The sequence below is a fragment of the Rhodofomes roseus genome, assembly GCF_022264815.1.
Source record: "Rhodofomes roseus strain CIRM-BRFM 1785 chromosome Unknown C8Q71scaffold_36, whole genome shotgun sequence".
NCBI classification, from domain to species: domain Eukaryota; kingdom Fungi; phylum Basidiomycota; class Agaricomycetes; order Polyporales; family Fomitopsidaceae; genus Rhodofomes; species Rhodofomes roseus.
In genome coordinates, this window is record NW_025952992.1 from 34,482 (window position 1) to 53,690 (window position 19,209).

General features: G+C 60.3%; 6 protein-coding genes across 6 annotated transcripts; 2 read left to right on the top strand and 4 right to left on the bottom strand.

The window, feature by feature from the left end:
• Nucleotides 1–35: 35 nt before the first annotated feature.
• C8Q71DRAFT_851575 (histidine-phosphotransfer domain HPT domain-containing protein) lies at nt 36–986 on the top strand (the record flags this gene model as incomplete). Its single annotated transcript, XM_047926765.1, has 3 exons — nt 36–461; nt 508–650; nt 710–986. The coding sequence occupies exons 1-3, from the start codon at nt 225–227 to the stop codon at nt 984–986; spliced, it is 657 nt and encodes a 218-aa protein (XP_047773072.1). The 5' UTR covers nt 36–224.
• A 332-nt stretch (nt 987–1,318) lies between these two features.
• C8Q71DRAFT_863017 (uncharacterized protein) lies at nt 1,319–2,783 on the bottom strand (the record flags this gene model as incomplete). The annotated part of the gene is made up of 6 exons (XM_047928109.1): nt 1,319–1,591; nt 1,645–2,151; nt 2,208–2,308; nt 2,373–2,494; nt 2,569–2,696; nt 2,748–2,783. 6 exons carry the CDS (start codon nt 2,781–2,783, stop codon nt 1,319–1,321), a joined length of 1,167 nt encoding a protein of 388 aa, XP_047773073.1.
• A 1,448-nt stretch (nt 2,784–4,231) lies between these two features.
• Nucleotides 4,232–8,287, top strand: C8Q71DRAFT_727906 (Zn-dependent exopeptidase; the record flags this gene model as incomplete). Its single annotated transcript, XM_047921906.1, has 20 exons — nt 4,232–4,432; nt 4,480–4,588; nt 4,653–4,669; nt 4,727–5,356; nt 5,478–5,660; nt 5,721–5,792; nt 5,845–6,024; nt 6,089–6,179; nt 6,235–6,371; nt 6,491–6,582; nt 6,647–6,890; nt 6,960–6,994; nt 7,064–7,139; nt 7,199–7,269; nt 7,324–7,382; nt 7,437–7,583; nt 7,636–7,778; nt 7,839–7,961; nt 8,017–8,091; nt 8,141–8,287. The coding sequence occupies 20 exons, from the start codon at nt 4,232–4,234 to the stop codon at nt 8,285–8,287; spliced, it is 2,832 nt and encodes a 943-aa protein (XP_047773074.1).
• Nucleotides 8,288–9,247: 960 nt separating this feature from the next.
• C8Q71DRAFT_717841 (uncharacterized protein) lies at nt 9,248–9,874 on the bottom strand (the record flags this gene model as incomplete). Its single annotated transcript, XM_047921193.1, has 2 exons — nt 9,248–9,537; nt 9,586–9,874. The coding sequence occupies 2 exons, from the start codon at nt 9,872–9,874 to the stop codon at nt 9,248–9,250; spliced, it is 579 nt and encodes a 192-aa protein (XP_047773075.1).
• A 1,241-nt stretch (nt 9,875–11,115) lies between these two features.
• On the bottom strand, nt 11,116–14,041 carry C8Q71DRAFT_395080 (uncharacterized protein). The gene is made up of 9 exons (XM_047918290.1): nt 13,296–14,041; nt 12,970–13,236; nt 12,862–12,912; nt 12,783–12,792; nt 12,677–12,731; nt 12,516–12,626; nt 12,021–12,464; nt 11,780–11,968; nt 11,116–11,724 (listed from the first exon to the last, which is right to left on the bottom strand). Exons 1-9 carry the CDS (start codon nt 13,931–13,933, stop codon nt 11,276–11,278), a joined length of 2,214 nt encoding a protein of 737 aa, XP_047773076.1. The 5' UTR covers nt 13,934–14,041; the 3' UTR covers nt 11,116–11,275.
• A 364-nt stretch (nt 14,042–14,405) lies between these two features.
• C8Q71DRAFT_717962 (uncharacterized protein) lies at nt 14,406–17,476 on the bottom strand (the record flags this gene model as incomplete). The annotated part of the gene is made up of 9 exons (XM_047921206.1): nt 14,406–14,494; nt 14,545–14,980; nt 15,045–15,222; nt 15,250–15,582; nt 15,643–16,165; nt 16,219–16,318; nt 16,375–16,705; nt 16,753–17,048; nt 17,123–17,476. The coding sequence occupies 9 exons, from the start codon at nt 17,474–17,476 to the stop codon at nt 14,406–14,408; spliced, it is 2,640 nt and encodes an 879-aa protein (XP_047773077.1).
• Nucleotides 17,477–19,209: the final 1,733 nt, after the last annotated feature.

A 19,209-nucleotide genomic window follows, 5' to 3' on the forward strand; every position in this document is an offset into this window, starting at 1 on the left:
GGGGTCACATGAGGTCACGGGACGGGCGGGAAAAAGACGAGTTCGTGGCCAGAAAAGGCAACGGGGAGGACGAAAAGGGGCGCAACGTCATCTGGTGTGGCCGGGGTGGTTGGGCAGAGCACTCGGCGGCGGATTGTGGCACCGCGGCCAGAACTCGGCGCGATAATCGACGCTGCCATCGGCCCTCCTCCTCGTCCTCCTCCTCGTCTTCCTCCACCACCGCCATGCCCCCAGCGGACGCCCCAGCAAAGGCCCGCTCGCCCACCCCCGCACTCGCCGCAGCCTTCTCGCCCGCAGCGACCCCCGCCCCCGAGCCCGCACCCGAGCCAACGTCCAAGGCCGCAACACCAGCCCCGCCATCCCGCCATCCCTCCCTCGCCCCCGCCCGCGAAGCAACCCCCGCCGTCGAGTCCCCAGCCGCCCCAGATGCGTCCGATGCCGTCGATGCGGTCGATACAGAGGTGCGTCTCGCTGCGTCCGCCCGATCCCCGCACTCACCCCCTCCAGGCAGCGGAGGGCACTATCGATCTCGAGACCTTCCACCAGATCCTCGATCTCGACGAGGACGATACCCACGACTTCTCCAAAGAGATGGTCACCGCCTACTTCACCCAGGCGAACACCACATTCGGCGAGATGGACGAGGCCTAGTGCGTCTCCCGCCCGCTCGTCCGCGCTGCCCTCACTCACCGCGCTCCCACCCACACAGCAAGGCAAAAGACCTCACCAAGCTCTCGTCGCTCGGCCACTTCCTCAAAGGCTCCTCCGCCGCCCTCGGCGTCGCCCACGTGCAGGCCTCGTGTGAGCGCATCCAGCACTACGGCCAGCTCCGCGACGAGGATACCGGCACCGACCTAACCGACGAGTCCGCGCTCCAGAAGATTGAGCCGCTCCTCAGCCGCGTCAAGAAAGAGTACAACGTCGCAGAAGCATGGCTCAAGAAGTGGTACGAGGACAATACCGTCCCCGCCGATGACGGCGAGTGAGGCGGCCGCCCGCCCGTCCGCTGCACCGTCACACGAGGCAGCCGCGCTGCACATCCGGTGCGATCGCGTGCGCCGGGAGCGGGTCCCTGGGTAGGAGACGAGGAGGGAGCAATCAGAAGGATGTACGCGGTGTACGTTATATGCTGATGTATCGCAAGCAAGCGGGCCTCCGCACTAAATTATACGCCCAAACGCTGTACTCCCCGTTGTCTCCGATACGCCAGATCACCACGCTCATTGACGTCGCGCTCGTTTATTGTGAGATCGCCCGCAGATGCGAAGCGCATACCCGCCGGTGGCAATTCGATGTACCTTGACTATGCTACAGGTCATCAGCTGACACCCCAGGCCTTCTCTCCCTCTCCTCCGCCCAGCAGCTGCCAGGCTTCCTTCGCTGACTGCTTCTCGCCCACGCTCATAAACAGGACCACCGTGCTGAATCGTTGCACGCGTGACAGACCAATCATATACTCACGAACGCGTTCCCGCGTCTTCTCCTCTGGATGTGCGGTCAGCACGTCTCGTAAGGTATCCACGATACTCGTGAGGAGCGGTGCCTCCAGAGAAGACTGGAACAGAGATGGCAGCGCTGTCGGCGATATGCCCTACAACAGATGTCAGCCATCGTATATCACGGCATCCACACAATGCTACTCACACTCAGGAAGTCCCACCGATCTTCCGCAGATAGCTGCTTCTCCCACTCTCCCGAGAACTCAAACAGCGTCTTGGGCGGTTTCCGCGGCGCTCCGTTCGTCTTCCGCCCTGGTGCGGGCGCTGGTGTCTGCGTCGTATGCGGCGACGAGGGCGCGGCCGCAGGCGGACTCGATGTCTGCTTCTGCTTCTCGCCAAAGATCGTATGCTCCCCATTGGGTCTGAATATCCCGCCCCCGACGCCCGGCCTCGCCGCTGTCCGCGCCTCCTTCGCTCTCTGGAACGTCTTCGGCGCGGGGCTAGATGGTCCCTGTACAGAGTCTGTCAGAGGTCGAGAAGATACCGGTGTGATCGAATTGTCTGCAGGTTTGGCGGTTGCACTTGCAGCTTTGGAGGTCGAAGGCGCGGGGCCTTCGACGATCTCGATGGGGACTCGGCGACGTTTCGGGGCGGCCGCTGGTGCAGACCCTGAAGCCAGCGGGGGCGCGGGGATATCCACAGGCTGTTTTTTCTACACTTTCAAAGTCAAGAGCCGTGATACAGAGCGGAGACGGCGGATGCACCGACCGGCTTTGGCACGCCCTGCGCCTTCAACGCGTCCTCGATCTTCTTGAGCTCCGCCTTCACCGCGTCGTTCGCAGGCTCGATCTCGAGGACCTTCCAGAAGTCTGCGCCGCGGAGCTGGCGCGATGAGATGACGCACGCGACGGCTGCAGCGTGCTGGCCACTCACCAGCGCGCGCCTCCGCGAGTCTCTGCAACGCCGCCTTCGCCTGGCCGCGCCTGAAGGTCGCCTTGACGTTGTGCCTGTCGAGCGTCAGGACCTTGTCGCAGTCGCGCTCGGCATCTTCGTTCCTGTGCGCCGCGAGGACAGGCGCGTCCGTGAGTTCTGCGTGCGGGAGACGAGGGGGATGTGAGAGACGACGCACTTGCCTAGTTTGAGGTAGGCCGCGGCGCGGTTGAGCGGGTACGTGGGGTTCGTGGGGTCCGCGACGATGGCGGCGGAGTAGTGCCCGATCGCGGTGGGGAAGTCGCCCGCCTTGAAGGCGGCGTTTCCCTGCAGATGAAGGGTGAGCACACGCTACAGGTACGCGACCCAGAGACGCACTTTGTCTTTCTCTGCTTGGCCTTTGGGGACCGACATAGTGAGTCGAAAGCTGCCAGTGAGTGTGTATGCGGTGACCTGAGCGAGAGGCAGCCGCTTCAAAGTCGCAAAGTGGGCGCTTCCAGGTTCACGCCAGATTGAACGCGTCATGTCACGTGCGCACTTCTACAACACCGGTAGCGATACCTACGACGTTCTCTCCGTACGACAATAGAGGACAGCATCGTTATCACACAACAACTCATATCTTGTAACCCCGGTCGAGGGCCATATTTGTCAAAGGTCGGCCAGAACACTTTGCTTTCACGCTGCCAGACGAATAGTATTGCCACTACATATACGACCATGTATTCATTCGGATTGATTAGAGAGTACACGCCGACATCGTGCCGTCCTAGACTACAGGTTTGGTCCTCTCTGATGAAACTCGCGCCACGGATGTGACAGTTCCTCGGCCAGGGATGTTTCATGCGATGCTCGCCGACTAGGCGATATAGACGCAAGCTGGCGTGCTTGCACGCCATCTACTGTGTGCGAGGCGCAGGATCAAAGGGAGACTGCCGACGATCCCACTGTCATCGGTGCGATCGCTCGGTATAGCTTATCCAAAGCCGCAGCGGATGCCTGGCCGGGAGAACGCGCACACTTCATCTCGTAGGTTACTCGGGGGATGTCCATCGCGAATGCCATCGGGCGTGCACGAGGCTACCTCGTCCGATGCGTACCGAGAGCTGTCCGAATTAGACACGGGTGCGCACCAGCAGACACCCGATCGGGAGCGAGACGGGGGCGGAGATAGAGGCCGGGGGATGCAGAGGAGACGCGAGAGCAGAAGCACTGGGGACAGATGGGAAGGCAGAGAGCGATGGCTGTCAAGGCCAGCCAGCGCGGACGCTGGAGCTTCTGGATGTAGTCGTGGTTGACGTACAGTTGGTATGGAGGCTACAACGATGGCTGCAGCGACGTCCAGCCTGTTGACGGATTGATGTCTGAGGATATGGGCGCAGAGGAGCCAGTTCCCGGAGCCATGTTCGCGCGAAGGAGAGATCCGGAGAGGAGCTAGATGTGTCCAGCGACGGGCGATCGCGAAGAGATACGAGGGCGTACGTATCATTGCGTAAATACGCGTAGACCATCGGGCGGCCGTGGCGCGCAGCGAGCTTGGGGCTGCAGTGGGCGGGCGGGGTGTCGGCGAGGGAGATATAGGCGACGGCGGGGCTGGGTGCGGTGAGGAGAGAATGGCGAACGCAGGCGAAGAGGCGCGTGGGTGGCGAACGACTGGGCGCCTGTCGCGTGCTGCACGCGATCTTCAGCCACTGCGAGGAGAGCGAGAGGGAGACTGCTCCTCGCGCTCCGAAAGTGGGCAGACTGCGTTTCATCCCGCCAATCCATCTCCTTCCATTCGTCGCCACGCCCACTGCGTCCGTTGCCGTCTCCTTAAATGCGACCGGAGCCGAGCCCGACCATCCCTCACCGTATGTGTCCCCATGTGCGTCCTCGCGCCCTACCCCCAGCCCGCTCACCCCTACCGCGATCGCACCGACACAGCGTCCCTCAGTCGCCCGTGTGACGCCGCAGAGCGTCCCCCGAGGCTCTTCCACACCCTCCGCCAGGAGTGCAACTCCGTCCTCAGCCTCGCCGCCGACCCGAGTCATCTCTTCAGCGGAGGCCCCACCGGAGACATCTCAGTCAGTGTCCTCGGCGTCGCTGTGTGCACCGCTAACCGATGACTCAGGTATGGGATAAAGACACCCTCAAGCTCAAGGCAACGCTCAGCGGACACACCGGCAGCATCCTCGCCCTCGAGTACGCCGCAGACAAAGAATGGCTCTTTAGTGCATCTGGTGCGCCCCCGCGCTTGCTCGCCGTGCCGCCCATGCTGACCCGACCGCCGTGTTGCCCTCGCAGGCGACAGCACAATTCGCGTGCGTACACTCCACCTCGGTCCCTTACTCGCTCACCCATCCGTGTTCTCTCTCCAGGTTTGGTCCACGCGCACCCTCACGCCCCTCTACCTCATCAATCCGCACGGCGAGACCGACGCCGGCGACCTCTTTTCCCTCGTCTGGTGCCCCGTTCTCCAAACACTCTACTTTGGCTGCCAAGACACCTCCCTCCAATGGTTCACCTTTCCGTCCGCCCTGCACACACAGGCGACCTCGCCCTCCTCCGTCCAATTCACGAACGACGACCCGATACCGAGCGGGCGCTCAACGCCTACCTCCGCTCGACGCGTACACAAGTTCTTCGACAGCTACCCGCAATACACCCGCCGCCCCGCTGACCTCCTCGCGCGAAACCCCACGTACTCCAACTTCCACGCATCGCAGGCCGCCCATGGAGTCTCATTGCCGCCGACGCCCCCGTCTTCCTCTTCGTCGCTGCCCAGTACGTCCGGGTCTCCGCCGCGGGGCGATCCCTCGCCCCACCGCCCGCTCGTCATCCTGCAAGTCGAGCCCTGCAACGTGATCTACTCCGCGCACTACGGGTACATCTACTGCATGGCCCTCGTGCCCAGCGTGCGCGAAGGCTCCGACGACGCGCCCTTGGACAGCGCGAACGAGCGGCGCGACCTGCAGCTCGTCACAGGGAGCGGCGACGAGTCCGTCAAGGTCCGTGCCTTCATTTCTCCGTCGCACCCAAAGCGCGCGCGCTGATTGGCTGTGCGATCCTCCCGTGCCCCTCCACTCTCAACTGCGCAACTCAAAATCCTACTGAATGGCGGCACGACAGCTGTGGCAGCTCGCGCCGGCGAACCCGACGCCGATCCTGCTGCACACGTTCGAGTGCTGCACGGGCGCGGTGCTCGCCGTCGTCGTCCGCGGCGAGACCGTCTACGCGGGCTGCCAGGACGGCCATCTCAAGGTGTGGGACCTCGAGACGCGCACGCTCGTGCGGGTGCTCATCACGAGCGAGGTGAGGGATCCCCTCCGCTCCCCGCACCGCTGACTGACCCCGCGGCTCCCGCCGGTCCAGAATGTCGACATCCTCTCGCTCAGCATGCTCAAGTCCGATCTCTACGTCTGCCTGGCGAATGGCGAGATGCAGGTATGTCAGGCGCTTCTCCCGCCCTAGACCGCGGGCTGATGAATGGCGTCAGCGGTGGTCCGCGCAGTTCGAGCACACCGCGTCGTGGAAGGCGCACACCGGGATCGTGCTGACGTCGATCGTCACGCGGCTCGGCGCGCCGGCGGCCGCCGACGACCGCCCCCCTCTGGACGGCACCCCGGACAACGCAAAGTTCGCGCTCGTGACGGGCGCGAACGACGACCAGATGAAGGTGCGTTTGTGCGGTGCGAAAGCGCGAGTGACGGGCACCTGACCGTGAGCGGACGCACTCGCAGATCTGGGAAGTCGAGCCGCCGAAACTCCGCAAGAGCGCACACCTGTCGCTCGTCACCGACGTCGACATGGAATGGGGCGACTCTGGGAACGGTGCGCGTCTTCCGATGCCAGTGGTCATCTGGCTTGCTAACGCGACGCGTCTCAGAGACGATGGTGTACGGGCTCTCAAAGTTCGTGTCCATCCCGAGCGTGAGCTGCTCCCCGGCGCATCGCGAGGACTGTCGCCAGGCGGCGATCTGGTTGCGCAAGTGCTTCACGCAGCTCGGCGCCGAAGCCTGCTTGGTACGTCCTGCCTTCCCGTTGCCCCACGATCCGCGGTACCCCGCGCGATTTGTGCGAGCGTACGGATTTCATCGTGCAGACGCTGACGCGGTGCCTGTTTGTCGGTGCCTCGGACGCAGTTGCCCACGGGCGAGAACACGAACCCGCTCGTGCTGGGCAACTTCCGTGGGAACCAGACGAAGCGCAGGCGGCCACGAATCCTGTTCTACGGGTGCGTCAGCTCGTCGCGCCATCCCTCCGCCACTGACACAGCGCTGATTGTCTCCTCTACTCAGTCACTACGACGTCATTGCGGCGTCGCACCGCGGGTGGTACTCCGATCCGTTCACGCTGACAGGCCGGAATGGCTACCTGTACGGACGCGGCGCGACGGACAACAAGGGCCCGATTATGGCCGTCGCGTGCGCCGCCGCTGAGCTCCTCGGGCGGCGTGCGCTCGACCTGGATTTGGTCATGCTGATCGAGGGAGAGGAAGAGGCGGGCAGCGGGGGCTTCGTCGAGGCAGTGAAGCGAAATAAGGTCTGTAGCCGGAGAATCCGTGATAGACTCTCGTTAGCTGAAGGTTATCGTGGTTTGTTGCGGTGACAGAATGCGATCGGACCTATCGATGCTATTCTTGTGAGGTGAGCGCGTGCTGTGCTTCTGCTTCGCGCGGATGTGACAAGGTTCTGACGTTGGGTGGATCGACGTAGCAACTCCACGTGGATCGCGGAGGACACGCCGTGCATCACCTATGGCTTGCGCGGCGTCGTGCATTGCAATGTCCAGGTGGGTCCATCGTCGAGGACGAGTCGATGAGCGAGCTTGGTTGCTTATGTCCTGTGTAGATTTCCAGCGAAGGGCCCGACCGCCATTCCGGTGTCGACGGCGGTGTGACAGTGGAGCCTATGTTCGATATGTGAGTGAAAATTGTGAACACCTTTCGGGCCACACTGACCCCGACACCGAATAGGCTCAAGCTTCTGGGAACGCTGACAGACGGCCATAACACAGTGTCGATCCCTCGCTTCTGTGAGTCAGTCTATCGCCTAAGTGATGTCCGGACCACCCATTCGCTCTGTGCAGATGACAGCGTGCGGCCCTGCTCTGAGCAAGAGACGCAGCTCTACTCTACTCTGGCAAACATCACGAAGACGCCGGCTGCCTCTTTGGCGTCGCGCTGGCGTGAACCGTCGCTGACCGTGCATAACGTCGAGGTCTCTGGCCCAAGAAGTAAGTTGTTGAAGAATTGTGTGACGGTAGTCGCGCTGAGCACCGTTCGCAGACTCCACTGTCATCCCTGCTACAGTCAAAGCGCATGTCTCAGTGCGCATCGTGCCTGACCAGGACCTCGAGACTATCGCGAACAGCCTCCGCGAACACCTGGTCACTGCGTTCGAAAAGATGCAGTCACCGAACAAGCTCAAGGTGCGCTCGATTATACTTGGTTCTTGTAGACTAGACTAACCCTGGTTGCCATCGTCATAGGTCAGCATCGAACATACAGCGGACTGGTGGCTCGGAGACCTCGAGGGCCCCTGGTTCCACGCTCTCGAGACCGCAGTTCAGTCAGAATGGGGTGTCGAGCCTTTGCGTATCCGGGAAGGAGGGGTAAGTCGTGGCATTGTCCTTCAGTCTGACCGAGTACTGATCGGTCGTTATGCAGTCTATACCATCCGTGCCTTACCTGGAGAAGGAGTTTGCGTGCCACGCGCTCCATCTACCTCTTGGTCAGAGCTCGGTAAGAACGACGCCAAACGCGCATTGCACATATGCTGACATCTCTCCAGGACGAGGCGCATCTGCCGAACGAGCGAATATCGCTATCCAACCTCCGACGGGGGAAGCAAGTCGTCGAGCGATTCCTGCTCAATGTCGGCAAGTCCGACTTTCCCCGCTCACCGACTGATCCGGAGCCCCCAAGTCTCCAAATATGATGCGGCTCCCGGAGGTGAAGGGTTGCTGACACGAAAGTTATCGTATGATCCTCCTAGTCTTGTTGGCCATTCTTGCATCCGTGAGTTCTCGCATTTACAGTAGTCATCCTCATGGGACTTTCGGATTGGATGTGTGTACAAATTCAGTTGTATGATATCTTCTTTTGTGTCGCATTACGTACGCCCTGCTAATTAATGACAATGTTCTTACTGTCTGGCTATAGTATGCCGTATGAAGCTGACCTCGAGCTTGTAGCATCAGATTGTCAGAGTGAATGCGCAACCTAGGTCTTGTCGGCAGCGACACCCTCTCTTTGGTATGGCGTTACCAGCCCTTGCACTTTGGGGACGATCGTTGGGTCTATTCTTTTGTTTACTTCCTTTCTGTTGGGTGCGGGACTTGGCCTCACCGACACGATGGGCCAATGGTCCGACCACCTAGACTACTTATGCCAACCGTTCACTCTCGATCTCAGGCTGACCCTCACAACAACCCAATTGTGTCTGTCAGGGTACGAGACGTCAGTGCATGATTCGAACCGTAGAATAAGCATCTCATCTACCTTCATCTCGGGACCTCCACAATCTCGAGCTCTGATGCAGAGCTTGCCGCCGCGGGTGTGCTCATGCTGGAAGCTGCCATCTGGGTCATGAGGGGGGCCACGGGAGACTCCGCCTGCGTCGCGCTGACACCGTCGGCTGCCTGGGGTGCTCCAGAGGTTTCAGCCGTGCCGCCAGGGAGCCCTACAAGGTTCGCACGCGTAGCCTCGAGTCGTCGACGGCGGCGAGACCGAAGCCATAGCGTCTCAAGCGCACAACCGAGAATGAGGAGGGCCACACTACCAGCGACGGCGATTCCAGGTATGGCCGCCGACATGTGGTGAGAGGAGGATGCTACCGCCTCGGGTTCACTCGATGCAGACGCATTTTCGCCATATCTTGGTAGCGATCACTGTCAGTCTACTGCGAGAGAGACATCAGAGAAATGACTGACGAATATTCCGCCCAATCGAACGCGGCGTACGAGGCGCTCCTTTCTCCATTGACGACCATCACGAGGGTATGCACCTCATTGGACAGGCCTGTCCTGCTGAAGACTGTTGCGTTGTACCAGTAGGTGTCATTTGGATTCGGTACATCGTAGTAGGTGGCGAGTCCAAGGCCATCCAGTTGAAAGCTGAGGTCAACTAGTGTCGTAGCGTACGGGATGTAGTTCGGTATGATACAGTAGACCCAAATGGCCGTTCCTGCTAATAGATATAGACCATTCGTGGACGCATAGAGTGAACGTGACGCACCGTTGAATGTGAGAGTAACATTCCTGGGAGATGTGTCCGTGGGCGATGCGGTCACGTCGTGCCATGACCCTTCAAAGGTGTATGCCGCGTAGGGACGGACCAGACAATCACTGCAGGTGGGTCCATAGTTCCAACCTTCCGAATACACTGGTTTCTGGCCCGTGACGGAGTCTCCGTAATAGTCGTCAATTGTTCTGTACCCTGTTGTCTGACAAGAGCCTGGTGTCGATAGCAGAGCGAGAATCGTCAAGCATGCCACCTGTCCATACCGATTACGATGTCTCCGCATTGGTCGCAGTGCTGGGGTATACTAGTGGTCGAGTGCACGGCATGCTTCCTTGGCTGTCCGCGTCTTTAATGGCGGAGGTAATTCGGAACCAACCTGTCTGTTATTGATTCGACTCGAAGGCGTTGTGCGATCCATCAGCCTGTGTGCCTTAACGTCAAACCGCATTGAGTCTTGTGAGACCAACGTCCCAGGGAACTGAAGCCTGCTGGGACCAGACTGGGACCCTGGCAGAATGAGCGTGGACTGGAGTTGGGCTCGAGGGAGATCAGTGCATTTTGCAGCTCTTCCATAATGTGAGACCCATCCTGAGAAATCACTTACATGAGTACCAATTTTCACCAAAATGGCATTGCACAGCGTCGAGTAACCGAGCTTTGTGGCGGAGGTTGACCAGTGTCCAGCACATCGTGCAGGTTTCCCAAGTTCGACACCAAGCAAAGGCCGTCGACGCAGCGACGTGGAACTTCTGAGCTGTGATTGTGCTTGTACATAGCACATACAGTAGTATGGTTCGATTTGAAGCTACCCTACCGTGCATGTTTTCATCCAGGTCCTCTCTGCTACATCCAGATCATGGTTCGAACGAACGACGGCGCTTCCGAGCTCGAGGTTGTGGGGCTGTCTTCCGACCGCTCGGACGACTCGTCTCGAAGCCAAGGCTCGAATATTTCTCGGCGCGGGATCGCACGTCAGATGGACGACGGGGTGGGCCGCCGTGGCCCTTCTGTCTTGGTTCAACTCCATATGCATACGTCAGACCTCGCATGTACCATGAGGTTGGTGTCAATCTACAGCGCACCTATGCAGACTTATGCAGCCAACGACGTCCGGAGGTCTCAATTGGCCGATCACACAGCAGCGGAGAAAGGAATGCACACCCGACGAAGTCCAAGAACGCCAAGCAAAGCAAGTCAAGATCTATTAGCCGACACGAGTTGTTACACAGCGGTATACAATGCTGCTCTATGCTGCTACTCAGCAGTCGCATGTACTCCGTATTATACACGTTTGGTGGGTACTCAAGGGACTGTTGGTTGATTGTCAATGAATATACGAGATCACGAATAGATGAGGGGTGCTAGTCCGCAGCGGTCCGTGAAGGATGGTATGCAGTAGTAGTCAGTGGCAAGTGCGGCTCTGCACGAGCACGATGCAGAGGAGGTGGTACTAGTAAGCGAAGGGCTAGGTAAGCGAATAAGTAAATTGAGGTCCACATCGATGACGATGAGCGTAGGCCCACCGCCCGCAGCGCAGCGCTACTGTGAGTGAGTAATATTATTATTCCTTTCTCCTATTCGGGTTTCATCAGCTTCTCGATAACATTGCGATTACTTGAGTGAGCCGCTGCTCGACCGGGAGGGTGCCCGCCGGTCTTCAGTCGTCGGCCTCGGACAGCGTCGCTCACTGCCTCTCCCACTCCGCAGGGCTCGGCCACCGGTTCTCCTGCCACTCACTGAAGAGCGGCGCGACGGTCGTCTCGTGGCCCTTCTGCACGTCGTCGTTGATGCATATGAGCGCCGTGTCCGACATCTCGTTCACGCGCTGGAGCATCGCCGCCACCTGGTTAGTGTCCAAGAGCATCTCAAACACCGCGGGCGTGCTCCCGACGACGTAGCGGTAGCGCTGCAGCACGCGCAGCGTCCACGCACGCACGTTGCGCTCGCCCGACGCGCCCATGACACCGCGCAACGAGAAGTCGCCGTCGTCGTAGCGGGCCACAAGCGGCAGGTGAGGTATCGGCTCGGATCTGTCGGGGATCTTGGCGGAGAGGTCGGCGAGCTGGCGTTCTGCGGGAGGGAGGAAGGTCGAGAGGCCGAGAGGCCCGCTGGCTCGTGAGAGGGCGGTGATGACTTGATGGCAAAGCAGTCAGTATTTAGAATGAATCGTGGACAAAGGAATACGTACTACAGTCGCCGCACTGAGGGTTCTCGAACGCGACGTACTTGAAGACGTCGGACGCACGCGAGTAGCCAGGGAAGCACTCATCAAAGCTGATCGTGCACGTCGGGAGATCATCCTCCGCAACATCCGGCGTCACTTGCTTGAAAGGCCCGCCCAAGCCGAGCCCAGCGTATGCGTACCCGTCCAACGAGGCTGTCCGTTCGTCAGCCTCCACTCAAATTCCTAAGGACAACGAGACACTCACAAAACAGATACGACGTCTTCCCCATTCCACCGTCCATCCCGCTCTCCCTCAGCGTATTCTCCACCCTCTCCCTCTCCACCGTATACCGATGGCCCGCTCTCACCGTCACCTCCGAGCCGCCCGCATTCACGCCGACCGCGCTGACCTCCGCCCACGCCCGCCTATCCTCATCGACGCCCCACCGGTCGTCCATCGCACCGTGCTTGCCCACGACCCAGCTCCACAAGAGGCCCTCCCTCGCGCGCTCGACGATGAAGTGCGCGTGGAGGAGCATGGTGTTGATGTCGCTCGGCGTGGCGGGGCCGACCGTCTCGCGGAAGAGATGGCTCGCGGAGCGCGCGAACGCGGCGGGCCAGATCGTCTCGACCTCGGACAGGATGGGCGCGGAGACGACCTTCGCTTGGTGCATGACGTACGGTCGGTGACGCGCGCCGAAACGTTGACCTGAGGGAGCCGATTAGTGGCTGGCAGGTGAGGGTGAAGGAACTGACGTACTGAGCATGTAGTTTGACTCGCCCATGCCCCGCCACTCGCCCTTCGTCAGGACGGTGGGCGGATCCGGCGGCACCATGAGGCCGGGATCGAAGTGCAATACGATGCCGTATGCTGAGTCTGCCTGAGTATATGCGTCGCGAGTTAACAACGGATGTACTCACCAGGCGTATAGAACGTCGCAGGCTGCAGTGGTATGCCAAAGTACAAATCATCGTTCTGGTTATAACTATTAATAACCGTGTGACGTGAACATCCTTAATGGCTCACCATGTAAACACTATATCATTGCGCAGCGTAATGTTAGTTCCGCCGGACCCGAGCAACGGTAATGAAGGCGGGAACTCACAAGTGATCAGAGATGCCCTTTACATGGCCAAGCTGCGACTCTATCGCGAGGCTGCGGACACTCCCATCAGCACCACGCCACTGACGCACTACTGCGGACAGCACGTACCTGTTGAAGTTGGTGCCCACGTATGGACGGAATATCTCGGCGTGGTGAATGATGTTGAGTGGGACATCGCCATCCTTCCAGCCTGCGCGGGTCTGCTGTGCGAGGTCGAGCCACTGAGGGATCTGTGAGAGTCGCCAGGAGGCCGAGAGGGTGAGGTTGAGGGCGGCCGGTTCGGGGAAGTCGGAGGTAAGGAGGAGGATGCGGTTGAGGTACGGGCGGAAGGAGGCGAGCACAGAGCGGAACGAATGCCGGAGCTCGTCATGGTCACTGTGAACCGAGGTCGGCACGAGAAGCGAGGCGGGGACGAGGGGGCACACGATACGCACCGATACATGCGGTCAGGCGTGCCCGCGGTGGACGGCCGCCAAGGATCCTTGGAGTCGTAGCTGTGCATGGCAGCTTTCTTGGCGTGCTGCTCGAGGAGGTCCGAGCCGTTCACCCACGTCCAGACAAAGTCGAACTTGGGCGCGCCGGGCGCGAAGCAGGGCACGCCCTGCGCAAAGTGGGCATCGATGCACTCTTGGGGCAGCGGGTCGGAGTGCGGACGGAGGGTCGGTGGCGGCGGGGTGTCCTCCGGGAAGACCTGGTATGTCACGTTCTGTGAGCTCACGAACGACGGGACCGGGGGTGAATATGAAGGAGGAGTAGGGATCGGGGGTACAACAGGAGGGGTATAAGTCTGAGTAGGTACCTGAAAGGGCATATAAGATGTGTGTAGGGATGCAAGGGCGTCGTAGTCGAGTTCATAGTCGTCCCAGTCGCCGACGTAGACGCGGACGACGTAGAAGAGAAGGGCGAGCGCGGGTGCGAACAAGATGAGGAGGGTGCCGCGACGCCGGAGAAGGGAGCTAGAGTACTCCGCGAAGCTCTTCGACGGGGTGGCCGCCCAGGGTGTGAGGGGGAGGTAGATGGCAGAGTCGGGGCGGGAACGAGGGATGTTGAGACGGGGGACGGAGAGTCTCATTGTTGCATGCGGGAGGGAGAGAAGAAAGGGTGAAGGGAAGAAAGGCGGTCATGCAACTTGTAAGTATTGTATAGTGACAAGACGCTGGGCGATTGGCAGGTAGGTGCCGCCGCAGCACTTGGCGGCCGGACACTCGTGACGAGGAGAGCAGGGACGTGGGCGATTATCAGCACGGCCGGCGGGGGACGGCAGCGAGGCGGGGGCGCTGAGCCGGGGATGGTGGTGGTGGGGGCGCAGGAGGTCGTGCGCGGCGAACAGCCCGTCCAGCTCCCCTCCCAAGCCTGCTCCAAGCCAAGCTGCAGCCACCCGCAACATGCCCCGGCACCCCGGCAGGCCCGATCGCAAGATCCAGCCCGATCCCCGTGGGCTTGGCATCCGCCCGGAGCCGCCAAACAGCCGTCGCTTAGTAAGCGGCTCCCCATATCATTGCTCTAAGTTACTTATCTGATAACATGCATGTGACGCCATCTGTCTACCGGAACGTCCGTGTCTGGTTCCCGCTCTGGGGTTGCGCGCGCGCAGGCGGGGGCGCGGGGAAGTTGCCGTACTGGTATCCTGCAACTGCACCACCGACGCATCTCAGCGCACCGCACACCGCACAATCCAACCACACGCACCTTGTTTCTTCTTGCGCCTCTTCGCGCCCCCGTCCTCCGGCTCCGGCTCCGGCTCCTCGTCCAGGATGTTCGACACCGCGCCATAGTCGAACGCCTCCACCGCCTCAGCCTCGTCTCCGTCCTTCGAGCTCTTCGGCACCCGTTTCCGCTTCTTCGCCCGCCGCTGCCCCACGACTACAATCGAATCGTCCTCCACCGCCTCCGGCCGCCCTCGCTGCGCAGCCGGGACAAACGGTATTTCGACTGCCCCTTCCAGGGCTGGACCCGAGTCCGCAGCATTACCCCCATCCATGCTCACATCTGGCCCAGGCGACCCAGAGCTCTTCACTGCGGGTGCGCGCGGCACGGACGGCGCGATCACAAGGGTCCCGTGAATCCGTGCAACCACCTCCCTGAACCGTACTGTGCTGACCGGCGCCCCCGATGGTCGCTACCAACAACAGCAACACATTCATCAGCTCATCCGTTCACCATTCGAACTCGTCACCACTCACCGCGGCCATCTTCGATGCATCCCCGAACAGCGCACTGCCCGCCGCCGCGAACGACGCAGTGCCCTTCACCTCCACCCTCGCGACGACGGGGTTGTCGAGCAGCGCCGACCCCGCAGCAGCACTCGCCTTGGGCGCCCGCGACGCTATCAAACCGCGCACATTCACAGCGTCAGTCAAACTAGGCACACGACCCTAGATCAGGCACGCACCATGCGCCCACAGGTCCGTGGAACTCGCGGGCCCCGCACTCGTTGGATCGAGGGCCACCTCGCCGGCCGCAGACATCTCGATGTCCCCGTCCGGCGCGTCTGTGGCTGCCGCGGCCGCTCGAGCCACAGACGCGTTGGCGCGCGCGTCCGCCGGCGCAGTCTTCGTGGCACCCTGCGCCTCCTTGACCGCCTGCCGGATCGCATCGAGCAGCTCCTTCGAGCGCCGCCGGATGACTGGCGGCACGGGGTGAAATGCCGACAGCAGCGCAGCCATGTCCGCCGGTGGCTTATCCGCGAGCACGAACAAGTAGTGGTTCGGCAACACGTACCTGAAGCGCACGTAGCAAATGAATGAGCACATCCCGAGACAGACACCCTCAGCCACTCACCGCGTACTCTCGTCCTCCTCCCTAGCCACCCGATCACGCCATGCATGCACGCAGCGGTACACCGCCCGCTGCACCGCGTACACGCTCCCAGTCCCCGCCTGCGTCTCCGCACCCGCCGTCAGCGCGCCCTTGTTCCATTTTTTCGCCAGGGTATCCCAGCCGCCGGGCCCGCCCCCCTCCGCGTAGTCATATAATTCCTTCTCGTACACCCGCAGCGCTGTCTCCTCTGAGCGCGCGAGCACCTCGCGGACGAGCGCGTGCGCCGCCGGGGTCTGACTCTGACTTTCGTGGGGAGTTTGCGAGGAGGGAGGGGTGCCCGCGCGCGACTGGCTCTGGCCGCGGTCGAGCAACGCGTTCCGGAGGTTGTCGTAGATGTAGAGGAGGAAGTGCGTGTCGGAACGCGCGTAAGCGAGCATCTCCTCGGGAAGCGGACGGATCCGCCAATCGGCGAGCTGGTACTTTTTGTCGGCGGTGAAGTCGCAGTACATTTCTAGCAGAGTCGCCAGACCGTGTCGAGGGAAGTCTGAGCTGTTGTGTGAGACTCGCGTGCTATGTACAAGGATGTGATATACGCACCGAGCACTTTGGATGCGTGGTATGTATCGAATAAGTTGACAATATACAGGTTGAAGTCTTGCTGGAGCCATACAATATCGCTCTCAGCACCGTGCAGAACCTGGGATTGCCCACCTCAGCGCTCGTATCCCCGAAATTCAGCGCAAGCCCACATACCTTGACAATTCTCGGGTCCGTGAACACTTCATTCAGCGCCTCCAGCTCGTCCCTCAGCGCAAGGGTGTCCACAACCCAATCCTCCTCCCTCGTGCTAATCTGCATCAAGCACACGAAGCCCGCGAACGTGCGGTAGCTGTGGTGCTCGAGGTCGATCGCGATCTCTCGCGCGCCGCGCAGCTTTTCGAGCATCGCGTCAAACGCGGCGGAGTCGGACACCCAGGTGAAGGGCGTCGCATCGAAGGAGCGCGGGGGAACGGGCGCGGTGGAGGCGAACATATGTGCTGGGTAGGGCGTGTGGCGGATTTCGTAGCGGTAGGGGTGGAGGCTACTAGATCGCTTAGCCAAAGGCGCGAACCCAAAAAATAGTGCACGCACGCGCTCTGTCCGGAGAGGTTCTCTTCCGTATCATCGTCTCTGAGGTTGTATCCAAGAGGTACCTGCGCGTTGTATTTGTGCTTCAGAGTTGGATGCCATATTGACATATTGTTGTTGTCCGGTCTGCGCTTGAAGCTGAGCTGAGGCTTAGTGAGGGTAGACGCATGCTGGAGCGCAGGGTCGAGCCTCCCGGGCAGCGCGTTCGTCTTCTTCGCCTTCTGCGCAGTGGGCTGCGCAGGGTTCACAGCGATCGCAGGAGGCTTTGAGCGTCCCAGGAACTCGTCCAGACGAATGTCCTGCAAGCACAGACCGAGCGTCAGTCCCGCGCCCCGGAGAGCCAACATGCGATATCACAGAAAGCACTCCTTACTGCACGCTCTAACAGCTGGTCCATCGAGTCCACAACCACCGCATGGAAGTTGTCTACCACATCCTCCTCGCTTTCCAGCCTCGCCTTCCCCTTCCGCTTCGCCGCGGCGCTCGAGTCGGTCGTAGCCGCAAGCGCGAGCAGGCGGTTCGCGAGCGCGAGGACGCGCGCGGAGGCGGTGTCGATGTCTTTAGCGAACGCGCGGTCGACGGAGCGGTGGAAGGGGATGTCGGCGGGGAGTTGTGCGGCGTGCTTGGTCGCTTTCAGCGCGGCGGTCTGCAGCGCGGTGTTGTAGTCGTTGAAGGAGGCGGGCGTGGGTGCCGCTCTGGCGGCGGTCGAGGTGGACGCCTCGGTCATTTTCAAAGAAGAGAGGTGAGCAAGAAAAGCGGGGAGCGTTGCTGCCCTGGAGCTGGTGCGGGCAGCGGCGCAGAGCAGACTGACACCGCGGGCAAACCAGGTTTTTCGGGCTCCGAAAATGCTAATAACATCGGTCCTCCATGGGAACCTTTTCGGAGAGCTTGACTGACTCCGAAAATGCTCCTACATTTCTCATGTTCGTAGCATGTTCGCCGAAAACACGCATGTTCGGCCTCCGAACATGCTGAAATCGGCTGAAACGCATCATGTTCGCAGCATGTTCTGACAATATTCGGAGTCCGTAAAGGTTCCCAGGCGGGACCGATGTTCGTAGGGGTTTTCGGAGTTCGAACAAACTGGTTTGCCCGCGGTGTGAGAGCAATGCGGAGGCGCTTGCGAAAAACCGCGCTCGTGACCTGCGATTCGGACCGATTGGATCTAAGTACTACTGCAACCGTGACACGGTCACCGCCAACTTGTTCCTGTCATATGTTCCACCATCGTTCACAAGGGCCGTGAGACTCATGTAGACCACCACGGTGATCATATCTTTGTCTGCACGGTGTCTCCTACTCGCGCACATCGGTGGTGGCCGCATCCTCTGACTAGTAAACGGGGTCCAGAATGCCAATGCTCGGTCGGACCGCTATGGCCAGTACGTACGTCCATAAGTACCTATATTGTTCCGGATCCATGATGAGCATACTTTCCTCGTCCAGTTATCTCGCTCGATGGGGACAGGTTGGCCTCTGAGCGCTGAGTACTCAAACTCGGGTGTCACTCGCTACTTGCACGTCCCGACACTATATAGTGTCTTGTGTCGGTTCCGGCCAACGTTGCGCACACGCAGTCTTTGATTTCTTTCAGAACCACGCCCGCTCAGGCAGCCAGGCTGTGCGGAGAAACAATGAGAGCCGTTGAAGTGTCCAGAATTTCTTCGGGATAAGAGGCACGATCGCGACAAGCACCGTCAATGTCCTGAGCGCGGCTGGCCCCCTCCCTCACTCGACTGTTATCGAAGACCCTTCACGAGGCATCATGCACATGTCCCTCTTTTTCGTTCTCCTTCGTTCTCTTGTCATGATGCATTTTGTAGTATCGGCTGCACCAATCGTGCCCTGCAACGACGCGATGGGAGCATACAGGCGCACACCATGTCAAGGGATTTGGCAGTAAGTGTTGCGTGCATTGTATCATCATTGTCGCTCACTGCATTGGGTGCATCGCGTCTGCACTAGGACACTGGCCCGACACTTTGCAGATCCAAGATCTAGGCATCCTATCACGTAAATAGCGGCCATCTCGCAAGTGGCCATTTATCAAGTCAAAGCTGAGCGCGGAGCCCCGACTGAGGTTGTTTTATGTAATATCTCCTGAGATGTCTTTTGACTGATGACTGTGGCAGAAGCTGGGCGATCGGCATTAAATTCAACTTCCAGACCATGGTGGTACCTTCGTATGTAGGGCGTTTTTACCGTCCGACAAGGTACATTCTGTGACGACAATTTCGTCTCTCCCGTCGTCATCGACAGGCCTACATACCCAATATAGGACTGGCAGGTAGAAAAGAACCGTGCCGATGATGCAGCTTACCCGCTGTTGTTTGTCAATAAATCCGCGAGGGATTGTTCATAATCAGGCCCTAACCCACCCAGTTCCAATCCGGATCCAACGGTTGTCTACCCACGTACGAGGAGATTGCTCGCCGCGGCACCCACCCTCATCATATGAGA